This window comes from Gymnogyps californianus, chromosome 1, assembly GCF_018139145.2.
Source record: "Gymnogyps californianus isolate 813 chromosome 1, ASM1813914v2, whole genome shotgun sequence".
In the NCBI taxonomy this organism is placed as follows: domain Eukaryota; kingdom Metazoa; phylum Chordata; class Aves; order Accipitriformes; family Cathartidae; genus Gymnogyps; species Gymnogyps californianus.
In genome coordinates, this window is record NC_059471.1 from 214,436,447 (window position 1) to 214,452,813 (window position 16,367).

At 44.8% G+C, this 16,367-nt stretch overlaps 1 protein-coding gene across 1 annotated transcript in view; it reads left to right on the forward strand.

Annotated features, from left to right (window-relative positions):
• The window catches only part of SFMBT2 (Scm like with four mbt domains 2), a 102,047-nt gene that overhangs the window by 36,780 nt on the left and 48,900 nt on the right, over window positions 1-16,367 (forward strand). The window contains exons 4-6 of the mRNA XM_050906264.1: window positions 13-101; window positions 3,254-3,500; window positions 10,974-11,071. Of these exons, the coding sequence (XP_050762221.1) occupies window positions 13-101; window positions 3,254-3,500; window positions 10,974-11,071 (434 nt within the window). The remainder of the gene's footprint in view (window positions 1-12; window positions 102-3,253; window positions 3,501-10,973; window positions 11,072-16,367) is intronic.

Here is a 16,367-nt window from a genome sequence, read left to right on the forward strand (position 1 = left end):
CACCCTCCCTAGCAATCAAAGAGAAATACATGGACTGGACGGAGTTTCTCATACATGATTTGACCGGCGCCCGGACTGCACCTGCAAATTTACTGGAAGGCGTATGTATTAGATTGCAGTTTCTATCTGATACGGTGTCGCGGTGTGCATGCTGCAGCAGTGTTTGCGCTCCTGACATGTAGGGCTGTGTGCTTGCAGCGTCTGTGTGCCGGCAGCGGAGTCTGATCCAGCGGCGGCCAAAAGTCGGTGGCAACGTTGCCTTGACTCTGCTGGCCCTGCTTCCAACCCAGTGATGGGTAGTTTGTTTTGCCTTTAAGCTGGAGGGTGGTGCTTAGAAAGTTGGGTACTCAGAAAAGGCTGGGTGGTGAAGGAGAGCATGGAGGGCGTCCGTAGGAAGGAGGACACAGCTCTTCAGGGCCCCATTAGATGCGCCAAACTGGTGTCCTGAGCTTTCAAGTCAGGACACAGGTTGGAGAGGGGGTTTAGTAAGTTGATGGGGAGCACTGTCAGGTTTATGTGTATATGGAAATAGCTCCCCCAAGGACATTCCCTCCGCTTAAACACAGCAGTCAGATTTAGCAGGGAAGTTGGGTGAGGTGGCATCCGTCGTCGGTAGTCAGGAGAGAAGAAGGAGCTGTTTTTTTAAATGCACCCATATGGCCAACGCCCAATCTGTGCAGCATATTCACAGGGCGACTTACACCTGGGGCAGCCTCAGCTTGCCTTGAGATCTTGGACAAAAATCCCACAGATTCACCTTGAAAATGTGGGAGCAGGGCACCTTCTCCATCGGGACCTGCCCTGCTCTTGTGTGGATGCTGTGTGGGCATTTGGAGAGGAGACAGCCCGTCTGTGGGAGATAATTCTCTCTGCCCCTCTGTATTTAGGCTGGGAGTAAAAGCATACAGGCAGTTTACTTTTGTGTAAGCACTTATGTTTGCTTTTTGGAAGCGAGTGTGCATCCAGGCACCATTTTTTAATCATTTTGTCCCTGGTCACTCCCACCAGCCAGAGCTGCATCCTTTTCCCACATGCCTGTGCAGTACGAGCTGCCTGGCAGGGAGAATTGATAGCGTACCATCAGGGATTTTTTTCCTCCCCCAATCTGTTAGCCGAACAGCCCTTGCACGCCCCAAATAACGCACGTCCTCAGGTCTGCTGCATCCCTGTTCCTGGACCACTCCCAAGTGGCATATACAAAAAGCTGGTGGTGTCCAACACCCATCTCTGGTGTATGCCAAAGCCGTCGCGAACCTCTCCATTCCCTTTCCGCAGGCAGAGAAAAGAGGCAGCCCCAGGCAGAAATGCAGAGAGAGAAAACAGTGCATTGGCTTGAAACAGTTTCTGACCCTTTTCTGGTGTTTTATGCAATATATGTGCTTAGTGCTGTCTGTGTCGTGCAATGTATGTAACCCCCTGTCGACAGATTTGCTGTTCATGAGTGCTGCAGATTGTTGTTATACTGTTAAATCAATATGTAGTGATAATTTTTTTTTTTTTTACATGCTAGCTATGCATATAAAGAGTTCTTGCGTTATGGTGAATGTTAATATTTCATGCAAGCCAATTATTAATCTTAGCCATTCAGTTCTCAGGGGTAAGTGACAACCCATTGGCTTAAGATTTAGCACACAGATCAGAGAAGCAATATTCGCTTTTATACAGCCAGGGATTTATTATAATAAGTTAAATCATTACACCATTGTTTCATATTAAAGAATGTTTTGTTGCAATGAACCGGTTGTATGAGAGGAAAAAACCATTAAAGTAGATTTCTATTATATTATTAAATTCTGACACTGCATTTTGCCATGAAATAATATTTGAAGAGATTATACAGCTGCTTGTAGCTTACACTGTAGCGGAGTGGCTTATAATGGCAAATATATTGTTCTGAGAAATACCTATTAATCATAGAGCTGGTTAAAACTGTACATGTGATAAGGTTTTAGTTAATTTTAATGACATTTTTTACCAAATTCTCATTCTGCTGCCTGCATTTTTGGATTAAGAGAGAGGTAGTGAAAATCGATTGTATTTCAAAATTTTGAATATTTTCAAAATTCAATAGGAAAGGGAACTTTTTGGAAAAATAAGGCTTTCTCCTCTCTTCTTTCTAGCCACCCCTAGAAAGAACCATCCTGGGCTGACTCTGATTTACAGAATTAATATTTTAAAAAATACTGTGAAAGGTTTATATTGTTTAATTAAGTAGAAGTGGGACAAGCACATAGGAAAAAAAAAAAGTCTTTGTTTTTAATATGTTTTGTCTGTACTTAGCATCTCCTTTGGGGACCAATGCTCCCAACTCTTGGAGTGTTTTTTAGTGCTGCTCTTAAAGCCCTGGAATCGAGAAATTGCATAAGGATTGGAACTTGCATTTAGTAAAAAAGAAGAAATCTAACCGTTATGTTAGTGGAGAAAAGCTTGACAACACAGAGATGCTCACAATCACAAAACAAAAACGCTGAGCCCCAAAGGTATCGTTCTGCAAAGCGTCTCGTGTTTTTTTAATGCCTGTGGTTGGCAGCTTTGCAGGTGTAAAGTTAAGCACATGTGTAAACGGTTGCAAAACTGGGATCACAGAAAATACTATGTGTAAGCAAATAACCTCAGTCACTGGACTTCTTAGGCATGGTGGCTTGACCCAACAAATCCTGTGTGTCTTGGGCTTTGATCCCAAGACCACTTAAGCTGGTGGGAACCTGCCATTGGCTTTGGCTTTGGAGTAACCACCATAGACCCTTGCATCCATGCCTGTGGGGAATAATTTGCTCTACATGCCAGCGGAATGAGATAAAGCCTTTGGTGGGAAAGATCAGTGCACTGAGAGCAATTTCAGGGTCACGCCTGAAGTAGTCGCCTTTTAGGTGAATGCCAGTGTCCAGTCTTGTGATTGGTTCTTATCAGCTGCAATCAATGAGAATTTGGTTTGAAATCCTCCAATATAACTGGGCTTTGAGTTGTTCAGGAGCATCCTAAGTGGATGTGCCTTATGAGCTGTTCCACCTTTTATTATTCTTTTTTGTTGTTGTTGATGATGTCGGTTGAGAAATTAGCACAACTGTTGTTTTCTGTTTTACTTCTGAATTTGCACTTGGAAGACATTGGGTAAAATAGAAGAAGAACAGACTGTTTGCTGATCGCTTGGATGATGGTGTGAAAAACAAAAATAATCTTCTGCTGTCATCTGTTTCCTTGAGAAGTCTTCAAATAAAGTTTAAAATAAGGAGTTTTGCTTCTATTCAAACAGCCTCTGCGAGGAAAAAACCCTGTAGACCTCATTACAGTTGATTCCTTAATAGAGCTGCAGGATTCCCAGAATCCCTTTCAGTACTGGATAGTTAGTGTGGTTGAAAATGTTGGAGGAAGATTACGCCTTCGCTATGTGGGATTGGAGGAGACTGAATCCTATGACCAGTGGTTGTTTTACTTGGATTGCAGACTTCGACCAGTCGGTTGGTGTCAAGAGAATAAATACAGAATGGACCCACCTGCAGGTAAAGAGCCTCCTAAAAATACTGTCTCCCTTTGTGGCATTTACTGATGGTTTGAGATACTTGTGCAACCCATTTCTTCTTCTCCAGCATTCACATTGCTTTGACAGGAGTTTCTAGCTATAACACAGATGGCACGTGAGAGCCATCTAATTTGGGTTCCAAGTGGGTCAGGTAAACTGTATTAAATTTATTTAATAAATTCGGTTTAGCTTAGCTCACTCCTGGAAGGAAGCAGTGTCCAATAAAAGCAGTTTCGTGCAGTTTTCCACCAAGAAGCAGAGCTGATGGGGATAGTCCAAGGATGTGCCTGCTTGCACAGCCCTTTTCAGTGGCGTTTTAGGGGCCAGGTCTTTCTGGCCATACTGTAGGCATCCTGGTGGAGGCTTCACTGGGACCAGTCTTCTGCTGTCCAAATCAAGTCCTAGGTGACACCTCTCAGCATATACTAGGCTCCATTTGCTTTCCCCTCAACCAAAGACCTCTTGCCCATTTGTCGTTCCATGGCCACACACATTTCTCTTGGGTAGCAGTAGACTTCCATGAAATTTCCTGGGGCTGGAGAAAGTGTTTTGGGACCCTCATGATCCCTCTAACACAGGTCTTTCATATTCTGCTGTAACATTGCTGTACATCTGCTAAGTGAGACCTGCCTTGTGTGTAACCAGTCAGAAAGTGCAGTGAGGGTGCTGGGTTTGTCTGCCTGGCCATGGCAACCTGCCCATCGAGGGGTTATGGGTTGTCTGTTGCTAGAAGCTAAGAAAGTACTCCTTTGAGTAAGGGTAGGTGGGGTCTTTCAGGTTTACAAGACCACAGATTTTGTCCTGCGTTCTCTCCAAGGGAGTGAAGTCTTTGCAAGTACATCAGACCAGATGCAACATCAGGAGATTGTGACTTGGAGAAGAAGCTCTCTAGAGTTGAGCTGAGTGTTCAGACCAGCTTGGATGGAGAGAGACAGGGACTGCAGTTAAGCCAGTCTGGGGTCAGAAATTGGAAGTCACAAATCCAGGGGCAGGAGAAGTTCAAGGGACCGGAGCCAGGTAGAAGAGTCAGGCACAAGCAGGGTGGGCCAGGAGGCTGGGCAAGAGCAGAGTTTAGGGGTCAGCTGGAATCAGACTCCGGCCAGTGGGACTGGGTTTGGCAAAAGGAGCAGGATCAAAATGACAGGGAAAGAATGACCACAAGGCTGAGTCTAGGGGAAGACTAAGCATTACTAAGGTTTAGCAAGCAGGATATGGGTTAGGGACCACAGCACACAGCTGTGTGCTTGAAGCCTCCTGGAGAAACGTTTGCAGAGGCATTCACTGGCAGGTTCTGGGTCTGGCTTTGGAGATATGCTTCCATCCAGGCTATACCCCATTACAGTGGGGAATGACTGGGAGGGTGAATTTTCTCCACCACTCAGTCATACTGGTCAAAACTTTGTGAAAGTTTCTGGGCCATTGGGTTTCTCTCTACTCAGGGCTCTGCATTTGGCTCTGCGTTGGTCGGACTTGAGTTGGCTGAGTTGGTTGAGTCAAGTTGGTTGACTTGACTTCCTCTCTCTGGTTAAACATGACTGCTTAGACTGTTGCATGCATGGTCTTCTTTGGGGCAGAAAGTGTGCAGCATCTGTATTTTTCATAAAGCCATGGCTTATACTTGGAGCCACAAAGGTGTTTGCCAAGTCCTGTGGAGCATGGCCCCCGTTTGCCAGCTGTTTGCACCTCCAAGCTGGATGCTCCAGGACTACCGTTTCCCTTGAGAGATGAGGTGCTCTCTTGGTTAATGCACAGGTTTTGGCCCAGCTGACGTATTCCACCTTTTCCTGTGTAGGTGAACAACTTGTCCAGGTCCGTGCCTCATTTTTCTTGTGCTGTGGGTAAAGCTTTTCCATGAGTGTCAAATGATAGCAGAAAGGTAGCCCTCCTTTGGGTAGGTATTTCTGATATGGCTTCTGTCTCTCGCACCTGATTCAAAGAGGTTACGCCAATACATGCAGTTGTCGTGTTCACAAGTCCGTCTGGGTCTTGGGTCTAACTTGGGGTCTGGAATGCTTTTTGGAAGCGTGTGTTTTTCTTCACTGATAGGTAGGAATCAATGTTCCCATCACTTCTAAATTAGATGCGAATGCTGGAGAGCATAAATATCAGTCACTGTGTTATTTTACAGAGTATTTGTGTTACAGAGAAACACTTTTTCATTGACCGTCTTTGAACCCTCTTGGCCTGTATAGGTTTGGTGAATCAATACAGAAATGGCCCAAACGAGATTTGTACTTCCTCTTCATTTATTCCATTCTCTTTCTACTCTTTCCTCCTTCTATCCAGTTGTGCTTCCTTCTCTGTGGATTCCCCCCCCCACCTTTCTTTTTCTTTTTGCTTTTTTTCAGTTGTCTTGTCTCTAAACTTGTTATTGGACTCTTTATTTGCTGAAGGTGTTTGTTTCTTCTCCCCTCTCCTTGATTTAACTGCCTTTAAAATTTCTTTCTCTTGTTCTCATCTGTCTTCATCTGATATCTGTTTCCTCTCCTTGGCATTTCTCTGGTCATTCACTTTTTAGTGAACATTGTTATTATTGAATTCAATGTCCAGATCTTCTTCCTGACTTCCATTGACTTAAATAGGTGGTCATTACTTTACATCTTCTAAAGATGGGTGTCATAGGAGTTTGCTGAGAAGAGACCCTTTGGGTCTGAACCCTTCCGTTTTCTCACAAGTCCTTTCCTGAACAGTGCCCCAGGGATTTTTCTTTGATCCCCCGCTTCTGGTCTACCCAGTTGTCAGGCTCTGCAATCCAGTAGCCAGTCAGAAATGGGAATCTGATGAGTTTCTGGAGGCAGGAAAGCTGGTTGTTCCACTTCTGACATAGTGGACTATATTGGCCATTTGATGTCCACCTAACATCAACATGTTCATAAAAGCACAGTGGATGAATAAAGCGTATGAGACACTAACCCAGAGGAAGAGGGAAAAAGCCAAGTGGCTGGTCTTAGGGGATCTCTTTCAAATTAAAGAGTCTGCAAAAGAAATCTTGGAGCAAGCAGGCAGGCAAGCAGTAGTGAGTTGTCAAGATGAGATGCTGGCACAGAGAGCTCTAAAGAAACTCAGGGATGAAGCTACTAAACCACAAACTGTCAAAGGATGCAGTTTCCTAAGGCCAGGAGAGTTGTGCCAGGGACGTGTCCTTGCCTGCATACATCCTTCCTAGTGACTTCTGTAGTAAATAGGTGTGGTGGGTTGACCCTGGCTGGATGCCAGGTGCCCACCAAAGCCGCTCCATCACTCCCGCTCCTCAGGTGGATAGGGGAGAGAAAATATAATGAAAGGCTCGTGGGTTGAGATGAGGACAGGAAGATCACTCCCCAGTTACCGTCACGGGCAAAACAGACTCGACTTGGGGAAAAATTAGTTTAATTTATTACTAGTCAAATCAGAGCAGGATAATGAGAAGTAAAACCAAATCTTAAAACACCTTCCCCCCACCCTTCCCTTCTTCCCGAGCTTAACTTTACTCCTGAATTCTCTTACCTCCTCCCCAGTGGCACAGGGGGACGGGGAATGGGGGTTGCGATCAGTTCATCACACGTTGTTTCTGCCGCTCCTTCCTCCTCAGGGGGAGGGCTCCTCACACTCTTGCCCTGCTCCAGCTGGGGTCCCTCCCACGGGAGACAGTCCTCCATGAACTTCTCCAACGTGAGTCCTTCCCACAGGCTGCAGTTCTTCATGAACTGCTCCAGCGTGTGTCCCTTCCACAGGGTGCAGTCCTTCAGGAACAGACTGCTCCAGCGTGGGTCCCCCATGGGGTCACAAGTCCTGCCAGCAAACCTGCTCCAGCCTGGGCTCCTCTCTCCGTGGGTCCACGGGTCCACAGGTCCTGCCAGGAGCCAGCTCCAGCGTGGGCTTCCCACAGGGTCACAGCCTCCTTGGGCATCCCCCTGCTCTGGCATGGGGTCCTGCACGGGCTGCAGGTGGAGATCTGCTCCACTGTGGACCTCCATGGGCTGCAGGGGGACAGCCTGCCTCACCATGGTCTTCCCCATGGGCTGCAGGGGAATCTCTGCTCCGGCACCTGGAGCACCTTCTCCCCCTCCTTCTTCACTGACCTTGGTGTCTGCGGAGTTGTTCCTTTCACATCTTCTCAATCCTCTCTCTCTGGCTACAACTGCTACTCCCCTGTAACTTCTTTTCCCCTTTCTTCAATCTGTTATCCCAGAGGTGCTACCACTGTCGCTGATGGGCTCGGCCTTGGCCAGCAGCGGGTCTGTCTTGGAACCGCTGGCATTGACTTTATCGGACATAGGGGAAGCTTCTGGCAGCTTCTCACAGAAGCCCCCCTGTAGCCCCCCTGCTACTAAAACCTTGCCACGCAAACCCAATACAATAGGATTTGGACTAGAAAGACCTTTGTTGTGTGAAAGACCAAGTATGGACCTTCTTAGGAAAGAGAGAGAGAGTCTGTGGGCAGTACGTTGGTTTTTTACACATCAGGGATTAGATTCACCTGCTGTAGAGCAGGCATCGAAAAGACAGTTCAACATGAGCTATTGCTTTCTCTTTATGATTGGTGGAGAAAAGGGGATGCCTAAGACAAGTCTAACGTAGGTGAGATGTAATGACGTCCTCATAAGCCTATTTTTTCCACTCAGAGGGGTTGAAAGCAACGAACACAGACCTGGTTGTCTAACTTTTGAACATCTGAAGCCAGTTAACGTGACTCCTTGACTGATAACAGGAACAGCCTTAGACTGTATATCAAAGCTGTTATGAATCTCCTCTGAAGAGATGCTGAGGACACACAGCTCCTCCCAAATCAGGCTGCGTGTTCAATTGCTGTCAAATGAGGATGTTCAGTTATACATCAGTTCTGCAGGTTGTGACAGTGCTTTGCCTACCCTTGACTTGGACGCTGCATATGCAACCTTCAGCTTTATTTCCCTTTGTGTCTGGGCTCTGATTTTTCTGTGTTGATCCACCTCTGGGACCTGCCAGGTTGGGTTTCACCTTGCACAGCAGTTTGAGATCGGTCTTTCAAGATGCAGAGCATCTCATATAAAGGAGATCCCATGGATCCAAATATCTACGATATTTTGGATGGAGAAGTCCCTTTTCTGAAGCCATCCACACCCTAGCACCCACTTAATGTACAAGAATGTGCAGGAGGGTCCTTAGGAAATAGCATCCTGGCTGTCTTCTCCAAATGGCAACTTTCAGGGACTTTGTATGTCTCGTGAGCCCTTTTAACTGAGCTCAAAGGGGTCATAGCTTATTTTTTCCGTCAGATGTATATCTAAATCCAAAATAAGCCTCCTTGCTAGTGCAAATTGGCACAGGCTGCTTGACACAGAGCCACTGATGGTCTTGCCTCGACTGTTTATGCAGGAAGAGATTGTCTCGTTTTATTTTACTTTCTGTTTAAAGACAAATTGGCAGTCATTTTAATTGCTTACTCCTTGTTAACCTAAATACAAATTGACACAATACACTTTGTTCAATTACCTGCAACCCTATCACTTAAACAAAATGCTTTACGCTCTTTTAACCGTGCGATTTAGTGTCTGTATACTTGCCAGCATAAGTGAGCTGCCACTAATTAAATGCGTATATGATATTACTTGCTGGTTATTGAGACCATTGGAGTTGTCTTTATCTCTCGAAGTTTGTTGACACTGTCCAAAGAAGTTGCTGCTTGATTTCACTGATTTTGGGCAAAGTCGCCCAAAATGCCACTTTCTTCTTCTTTCCTATGCTTCACTGCCATCACGGTAGAAAACAAGGGTCTGTTTTCAGCGTGCTCTCTCTGGGGAGCAGGGGAGCATCCAGCAGGGTTTTCCAAAACTCAGACTTTTTGTTAGTTGAAACAACAGGCTGGCTGCAGCTTGGGGCAAAGTCATATTGTATTGAGTATTTCCCTGTTTGGCATCATTTAAACCAAAAAGGAAGAAACAAGGTGAGTCGTTTCCCTCCCTGCGCTTCAAGCTGATCAGAGCTCCTGCAAGTGAGGGATATCTGGAGCAACGAGGCTGTAAAATAATGAACAGTTAGATAAAGAGTGCACTTATTAACACTTGTGACCACTGCACATGCTGTAAACAAAGACTTGAAATGTATATTCCCATTAATAACCAGACAGTTGAGGAACTAAAAATACCGCCCTGAAAGGTTAACATTTCCCTTTAAGTGTGTTTAAATTCGTATGCATATCCTTGATGTCTGTTCTGAAGTAGCGAGGTTTGATATAGTGGAAGTATAAATACATCCACTTCCAGTGAGTGATTCTGCAAATCCTATTTTGATAAGGTCTTAAATCTGTTGAGATCGGAGCATAAAATTCTCTTGTACTGTCAGTGCTAGGTGAAAACAGTGCTTGCCAATTCTTTTTTTTTATACATATTTTTTATTTCCTCCTTTGGAGTTGTAAGATACAGCAGTAAATCTTTGCTAGCTAGTAAATATATATGGTTATTAGATGTACAGAATTTAAATGCAAATTGGGCCAAACTGAACTGTGATGTAAGTGCGTCAAGCCAAACTGACAAAAGAAGAGCTTCACACTGTTCACTCCGTATCAAGATTCAAGTTTATTATTGAGTAAATGTTCATTTCCATTTTAATAATTGTTGCAATCTGTCTACCTATCTTGTCTCTTTAGGACCTTGATATGAGTGTTTTGCAATAACTTGTTATGTGCAGGATAACAATGTGTTTTCTAGGGCAGAAGTAAATCCAATATAATGTTCTTCATCATAGTATTGTTTCCTACATTGTTTCCTTTGATTCGTAGGCATTTCACTGCACTGAACCATAAAGGGCTTGTTAATATAATGATTTAATAATATTAAACCTATTTAAAGAAACTCACTGAAAGCAATGTGAATCTGCACGAAGATATTGCCTGAAAGTATAACGATGAAAATTCATAAGTGTAAGTCTTTGAATTGGTGTGATACTCTGGTTTGAGTGTGGTACCAACAAATGGGTCTGGGCAGAGATCTAGCTGAAATGTTCCTTCCCACACCTACCCCCACCCACTGCAAAAAAACCCCAACCCCACAATAAAAAAGAAAGACTTTCCAATGCACAGAAGCCTTGGTAAAGAACTTTCTGGTTTTGTTCAAACATTACTAATTTTGGCTGAAAACCTGAGGCTCCTCAAACTAGAAAACATCAGGTATTTCGAGAATTGAAAATCAAAGGAGACTTTTTGTTATTTTCAAGTAATGAGATAGTACGGTTCTCGTTTCTTCAGCAGAAAATGAAGGACGTGCATTTTTCTGGGTTTTACTCCAGGATATAAAACACAATCTTCCTCAAACGTGCCCCTGCTAGTTGCTTTTGTGTTGAATTTATCCACGCTGTACAGCTTGGGATATACACACTATTCATTTCATTTGTACTATCCATTTTTATGACATAGGAACTTAAGTCTTTCAAAAATGTTTGATCCCCAAACAGTCACCTCTTGGTTTTGTTGGTTTTTTTGTTGTCATCGCTTTAGATATCTATTGTCTGAAGACTATATCTGAGTGGAAATGCGCTCTGGAAAAATCCCTTAATGATGCAGCAAATTTTCCTCTTCCAATGGAAGTGTTCAAGGTAAAAGATACACATTTTTCCTTCACTTACAGAACCCACGATGAATAAATATCATGCAGTGTTTAGCGGCTTATGTTAAACTTTTGCAGGAAAGGCTGTTGCTCTAATACATCACCATGAAAGGTCAGAAGTGAGATGTTTCTGTAAAATGCGGTTTTATGTGTGGACTTTCCATTCTGAGAACCAATTTCTTGCAGTCAGTGTTTTCTAGGGGCTGGGGGTGATCAGCACTGACTTCTCCAACATTATTTATAATGTGTCTTATTCTGTTAGACCTGTGCAAAGACATCGTATACAACCATGAAGTTGTAAGGCTGCGAATATGAAAGTTGACATAAGCTGGACAGATTTCTGTGAGCCTTGCACCAAAACTTTCATCTGATCACAAGCCACAAGGCAGAGAAACCTCCTTCAGGGACATATAGTGGAAGTGGGAGATAATTTTGCTCCCACTTTTTTTTTTTTTTTTTTTTTTTTTTTTTTTAACTTCTCACTCTGGTTTTTAATAGTTAGAGATGTGCTTCAGCCCTGAGGCACCGGCTTTAATTTCCCGTCCAAATCTGCACTGCTATTAATCATGACGGCTCCAGATAATCCTGATTTCTAGCTGTGCCCGTCTGGTTTCTAACAGTTACATCCTGGCTGCAGTGGGATGGGCAGCGTGGCTGTAGGTGCGAGAGGATGCTCAGGGAGGTGTGTTGAAGCACAGCGGTGCCCCACTGTCTCTGGTGTCACCTCCTGCTTGGGGACCTGGTGGACCACGGTGCCCTCCCCACCACCGTTCCTGGCTCATCCAGCCTGGGGACCCTCTGGGTTCCTTCCCTGCCCTTAAGCGACATTGCAGTGGGACACCCCAAAACACCCGTGCAATTGGTGCAATTCATGTGTAGATGTGGCGCTTAGGGACGTGGGTTAGCGGTGGATTTGGCAGTGTTAGGTTTACAGTTCGACTCGATGATCTTAAAGGTCTATTCCAACCTAAATGATTCTATGATTCAATGATTGTGTAATTGGAAGAAGGCACTCATTGTGTCCCATCCTGGCTGGCATGCCACGAAACCCCGGTGCCACCTTCATCCTTCCCGCAGGGATGTGCCAGCAGCTTCCCGTGAGGAATCCAGGCTCCTCGCGCAGCTGAGATGCACTCGAATTAGCAACATTAATTTGGGAACGCTTTGCTAACGGCCCAGGCAGTGGCTCATTTGCTTGCAATGTGAAAGCTCTGCTAGGCTGGGAGAAGTGGGATGATTTGTGCATTGGCTTTCGGCACGAACGTGGGTTTGAGAAGCCCTGTGTTGTGATGGGAGTGGCGTGCGGAGAGTTTTGATGCTCTGCCATTTATTTCACACAACGCTTCAATCCGCCAACTCTATTAAAGTTTGCATTTGCAGTTTCAAGATCAAAAATGCATTGTGTGGGGCAGGGATTAAATCACTATAGGGAGTGCCTAATGTGTAAATTTTATTCCTGCCTATATGAAAGAGTGAAGAATGTTCTGATGAGGGTCATAAAACATCCTTTTTTTTTTTAAAGTTTATAACTAACAGCTGTTTTGCTGCCTCTTCTCAGCATGCCAGACTTATACCCACTTATTTTAATTATTGCATGAGGGTCATAAATTTAAATTCAGCAAATCCCAGTTGCTGTGCCATGCAGTTGGAGCTTGCAAAGGTATTCCTCTTAGAAGACAATGCAAACCATTGGAACGCTTGAATGGCCCAAGAGGAGAGTTACTTTGGGGTCAAACGTGACAAAAAGGCAGGATTAGGTCAATGGGGCTTCTTTATTTGTAATTTGAAAACTGAGCAGAAGGTGAGCTGAATTCAGTGTCTGATGTTATCTAAGCCCCTGGTGCTGGTGCTGGGAAGGCAGGAGGCTGAATAAATTGTTTGTGTGTGGGCATCACTCTATTCTGCCCATTTAAGGTGAATCAACCCCATCTTGTGCCTCTTAATTAAGGAGAAAAATATGAGAGCTTGTCCGTGCCTGTGAGCATGTCTTCCTCTAGTAATGACTTAAGTATGAGTTAAGGAAAGGCTTTAGGAGACTATATGAGAGTACACTTGTTTGATCTTACAAGATAAGCCAATATTTATGTGTGAGACCTTCAAGGAGAATCCCAGATCCCAGCAAAAAGTGTCAAATCCAAAGGTGTCTTTTTAAAAATTTTTTTTTTAAACTTTTTAAAGATTTTTTTGCAAACCCAGCACAGAAGTAATGTCTCTAGATGGTGCCTGGGGCTCCGTGCTACTGTAACTGTCTGTGTTAGATGAGATGTAAAACACAGGGTTTGACAGCTGGCAACTGTTAAAGATCTTCTGGAAAGCTGGAAATGTTTACTTTGGCGGACATGGTAAACTGCACACCGAGCAATTATGTTCCGCATTTTCCACATTTCCCTACAGAAATCCCTCACTGAGGAGAGCGTAAGTGTGTGCTTGCTCTACAGACATGAGCGGTCCCTAGGGTGAGCACGTGCTCATTTGGCTGGATTACGATTTAAATTACTGTTGTCCTTTGAGCTGTGCACGACTGTGGGCAGTGTCACTAATGCGGCATCAAACTGGTCCCGGGTGGTGGTGCCGGGAAAGCAGATCCGCGTTTGTAGTGCGAGAAGTGGCTCCTCTTATGGGTCTACCAGCCCATTGTTGCTGTTGGTGGTGATGCTCTTTGGTTTTGGTGTAATAGGGTTGGGTTCTGCCCGAGACCTCATAAACCACGGATTTGAGCCTGAATTATCAACGCTCGGAAGTGTGGCAGAGCTGAACTTGCGTGTGGTGGTTCAGCAGCAGATCAAAAAGTCCTTTGCAAAAGCGCAGCCCTGATCCCCTCTTGGTGTCCAAGGAGAGGGCACCAGCCACCAGACCACACGAGCTGGTTGCAAAAATCAGGGGGAAGGCTGCAAACAGGATCTTCTTGTTTTCTGGTGCTGTTTTACACTTGGCCATATGTTGAAAGTGTTTATAAAATGCTTTAGGATCCTTTGAGAAAGAACGTGATGTTCAACTGCCAGAAAATGCTGCTATTATATAGCTACTAAAGATAGTGTTTTGCAAACTGCACATCCTGGAATAATTTTTTTCTTCACAAAAGCTTTTTGCAACACACCCGCTATTTTGCCGTTCTGTTCCTTTCAGAAAACATGTTGATCCTTAAAGAAAACTAAATACAGACAGGATTTTCAAGGGTGTTTGAATGATTTAGGAGCACAAATCCTTCCGAAAGGCCACAACCCAAGGAGATGTGTCCTTTGCTGTTTCTGCTCTGATTTCAGGGTGCTGTAGGGATCCCCCGTGCTTGGCTAGGTACTGGTCATAAATGATGGCTTAGGCTTCAGAGGACACCTGAGAAAACGGCCAGGGCTTTGGGTATGAATAAGGGTGGTCAAACTGTTACCGGGGCCTGATTTCAAGTTAAGCGTGACAATTCCAGCCATTTGCTTCAGTGATGGCATTGCTGGTGCTCTTTAAGAGAGAGCCTTGCATCGGGAAGCCAGACTCCGAACACAGCACCTTCTAGCCCTAATATTTATGAATCACTGCATTTTTTAGAGATAAAGCCCTGTAGCTTGGGTAAGATGAATGTTGGACACGGATCATGGGATTTAGTTTCCTAGAGAGAGGCAGATAGTGTCCTGGGGATCTTCTCTGACATCCCATTACGCTTCCCCTGGTCTCCTGTGCCATATCTGTGGGTCCCACGCGGATGTTGTGGATCCTCAGGTGTCTTTCAGCTCACCCCAGACACCTCTGTTTGGGCAACTAAATCCTACCCAGGATTTGGGGTGCTGATCATCTTTCCATAGATGTTGCGTATGGGGATCCTATTCCCAATTCCCTCCGATTGCTGTAAAGTGGGTCCTGATGACTCGCTCGGGTGGAGCTGTCACCAGCCACATCCCTAACCCAAACTCTGTTAAACTGCTTGAAGAGCACAGACGCTTAGGAGGGAGAGGTGTTGTCTAAGACAGGTGGCAATTCCTGATTTATAGCCTTTGGTCCCATTCCTTTTGTCTCCACCCTCTGGTCCTCCTTTCCTAAAGTTGTTGTTTTTTTCCAGCTTGAAATTGTTCTCTCTCTGGCAAAAAAAGCTCTCTCTACACTATGCCCAGCCCACTGTGCCCCTATTTCTAACTGGAGCTTTTGGATGTTTCCTGTAATCAGTAATAGTATTAATTAATGGTAAGACTAATGACATGGAAGGGATCAGTTGGGACAAATCTCTCCTAAAGAGACTGATGGCAAGAGCTGCCATCACCCAGGCAAGAGCTGCCCCCTAAAATTCAGGACAGAGTGGTAGTTCTAGTTCTACACTCAAAAGTAAGAAGATAAATATTAAACAGGTCTCCTTCCCCTCCTCTAAAATATAATTTTTCCATCAGATGAATTGTGCATTTTAATTACAAGAGTAAGATGGACTATTTCTCCAAGACTTTGATTTTTTTTTTAAAAAGGAGGACAACATCTCTCAAAAGTTAATAAACCCTTTGGGTGTTTTAGGGTGTTTTCTTCCATTATTTGATATTTTGGAGGAGTTTAAGTGTAGAATAGAGAAACCGAAGTGTTACTTTCTGCTCGGAGACAATCCTGATGTGGCTATATGAATAAACTTGAAGTCCAACCGGGTTTTTCTGTCTTCAGCCCCACTAATAGATGGGCACGTGCTGATGCGGTAGCTTAAAAGGAACGTGCTTTTGGTTTCACTTGGAAGCCAAATCCCAGCATAAGCAATCCCCAGCCCCTTCATGCACTGACGGCTTGGCTGGCCCTCGCTGCGCACGCTGTGCTTTAATAACCTGCGAGTCGCCATGTTGTTTGTAGGCTGCCAGATTATTTATACTCCATCTGTTCTTCCCCGTCCGTAGCACTCGCCAGCCCTTCTCCCTGACTGCTATTTGCCTGGCGTGAAGACATGCATGGCGTCCCGATCCCTCTGTTTTTCGGCTGCCTTTTGACCCGCTCCTATGTCAGTTCGTTAAAGCCATTTATCTTTGTAAGACCTAATAACAGTCGTTAGGAGTATACCGCAAAGGTCCTTACAAACGTAGCTGCCTTCATGGCTCTTGGGAGCAAGGATGTCTCTGATACCAAAGGTGCCCCTCAGGTGAGATGGAGTCTGGTGGTAGCTCTGTGGACCAGGGAAAAGTTCTAACCTCTCTGCAGCTCCCTCCTGACCGTGGTCTTTGCAAGGAAACGGGTGGGGAGAGCAATCCAAGGAGATGAATGAAGCCAAGCCCGATCTGAGATGCCCTGAGGGTCTGTTTGGCAGCACCGTATGAAAGTCAGGGTTAGAAGAG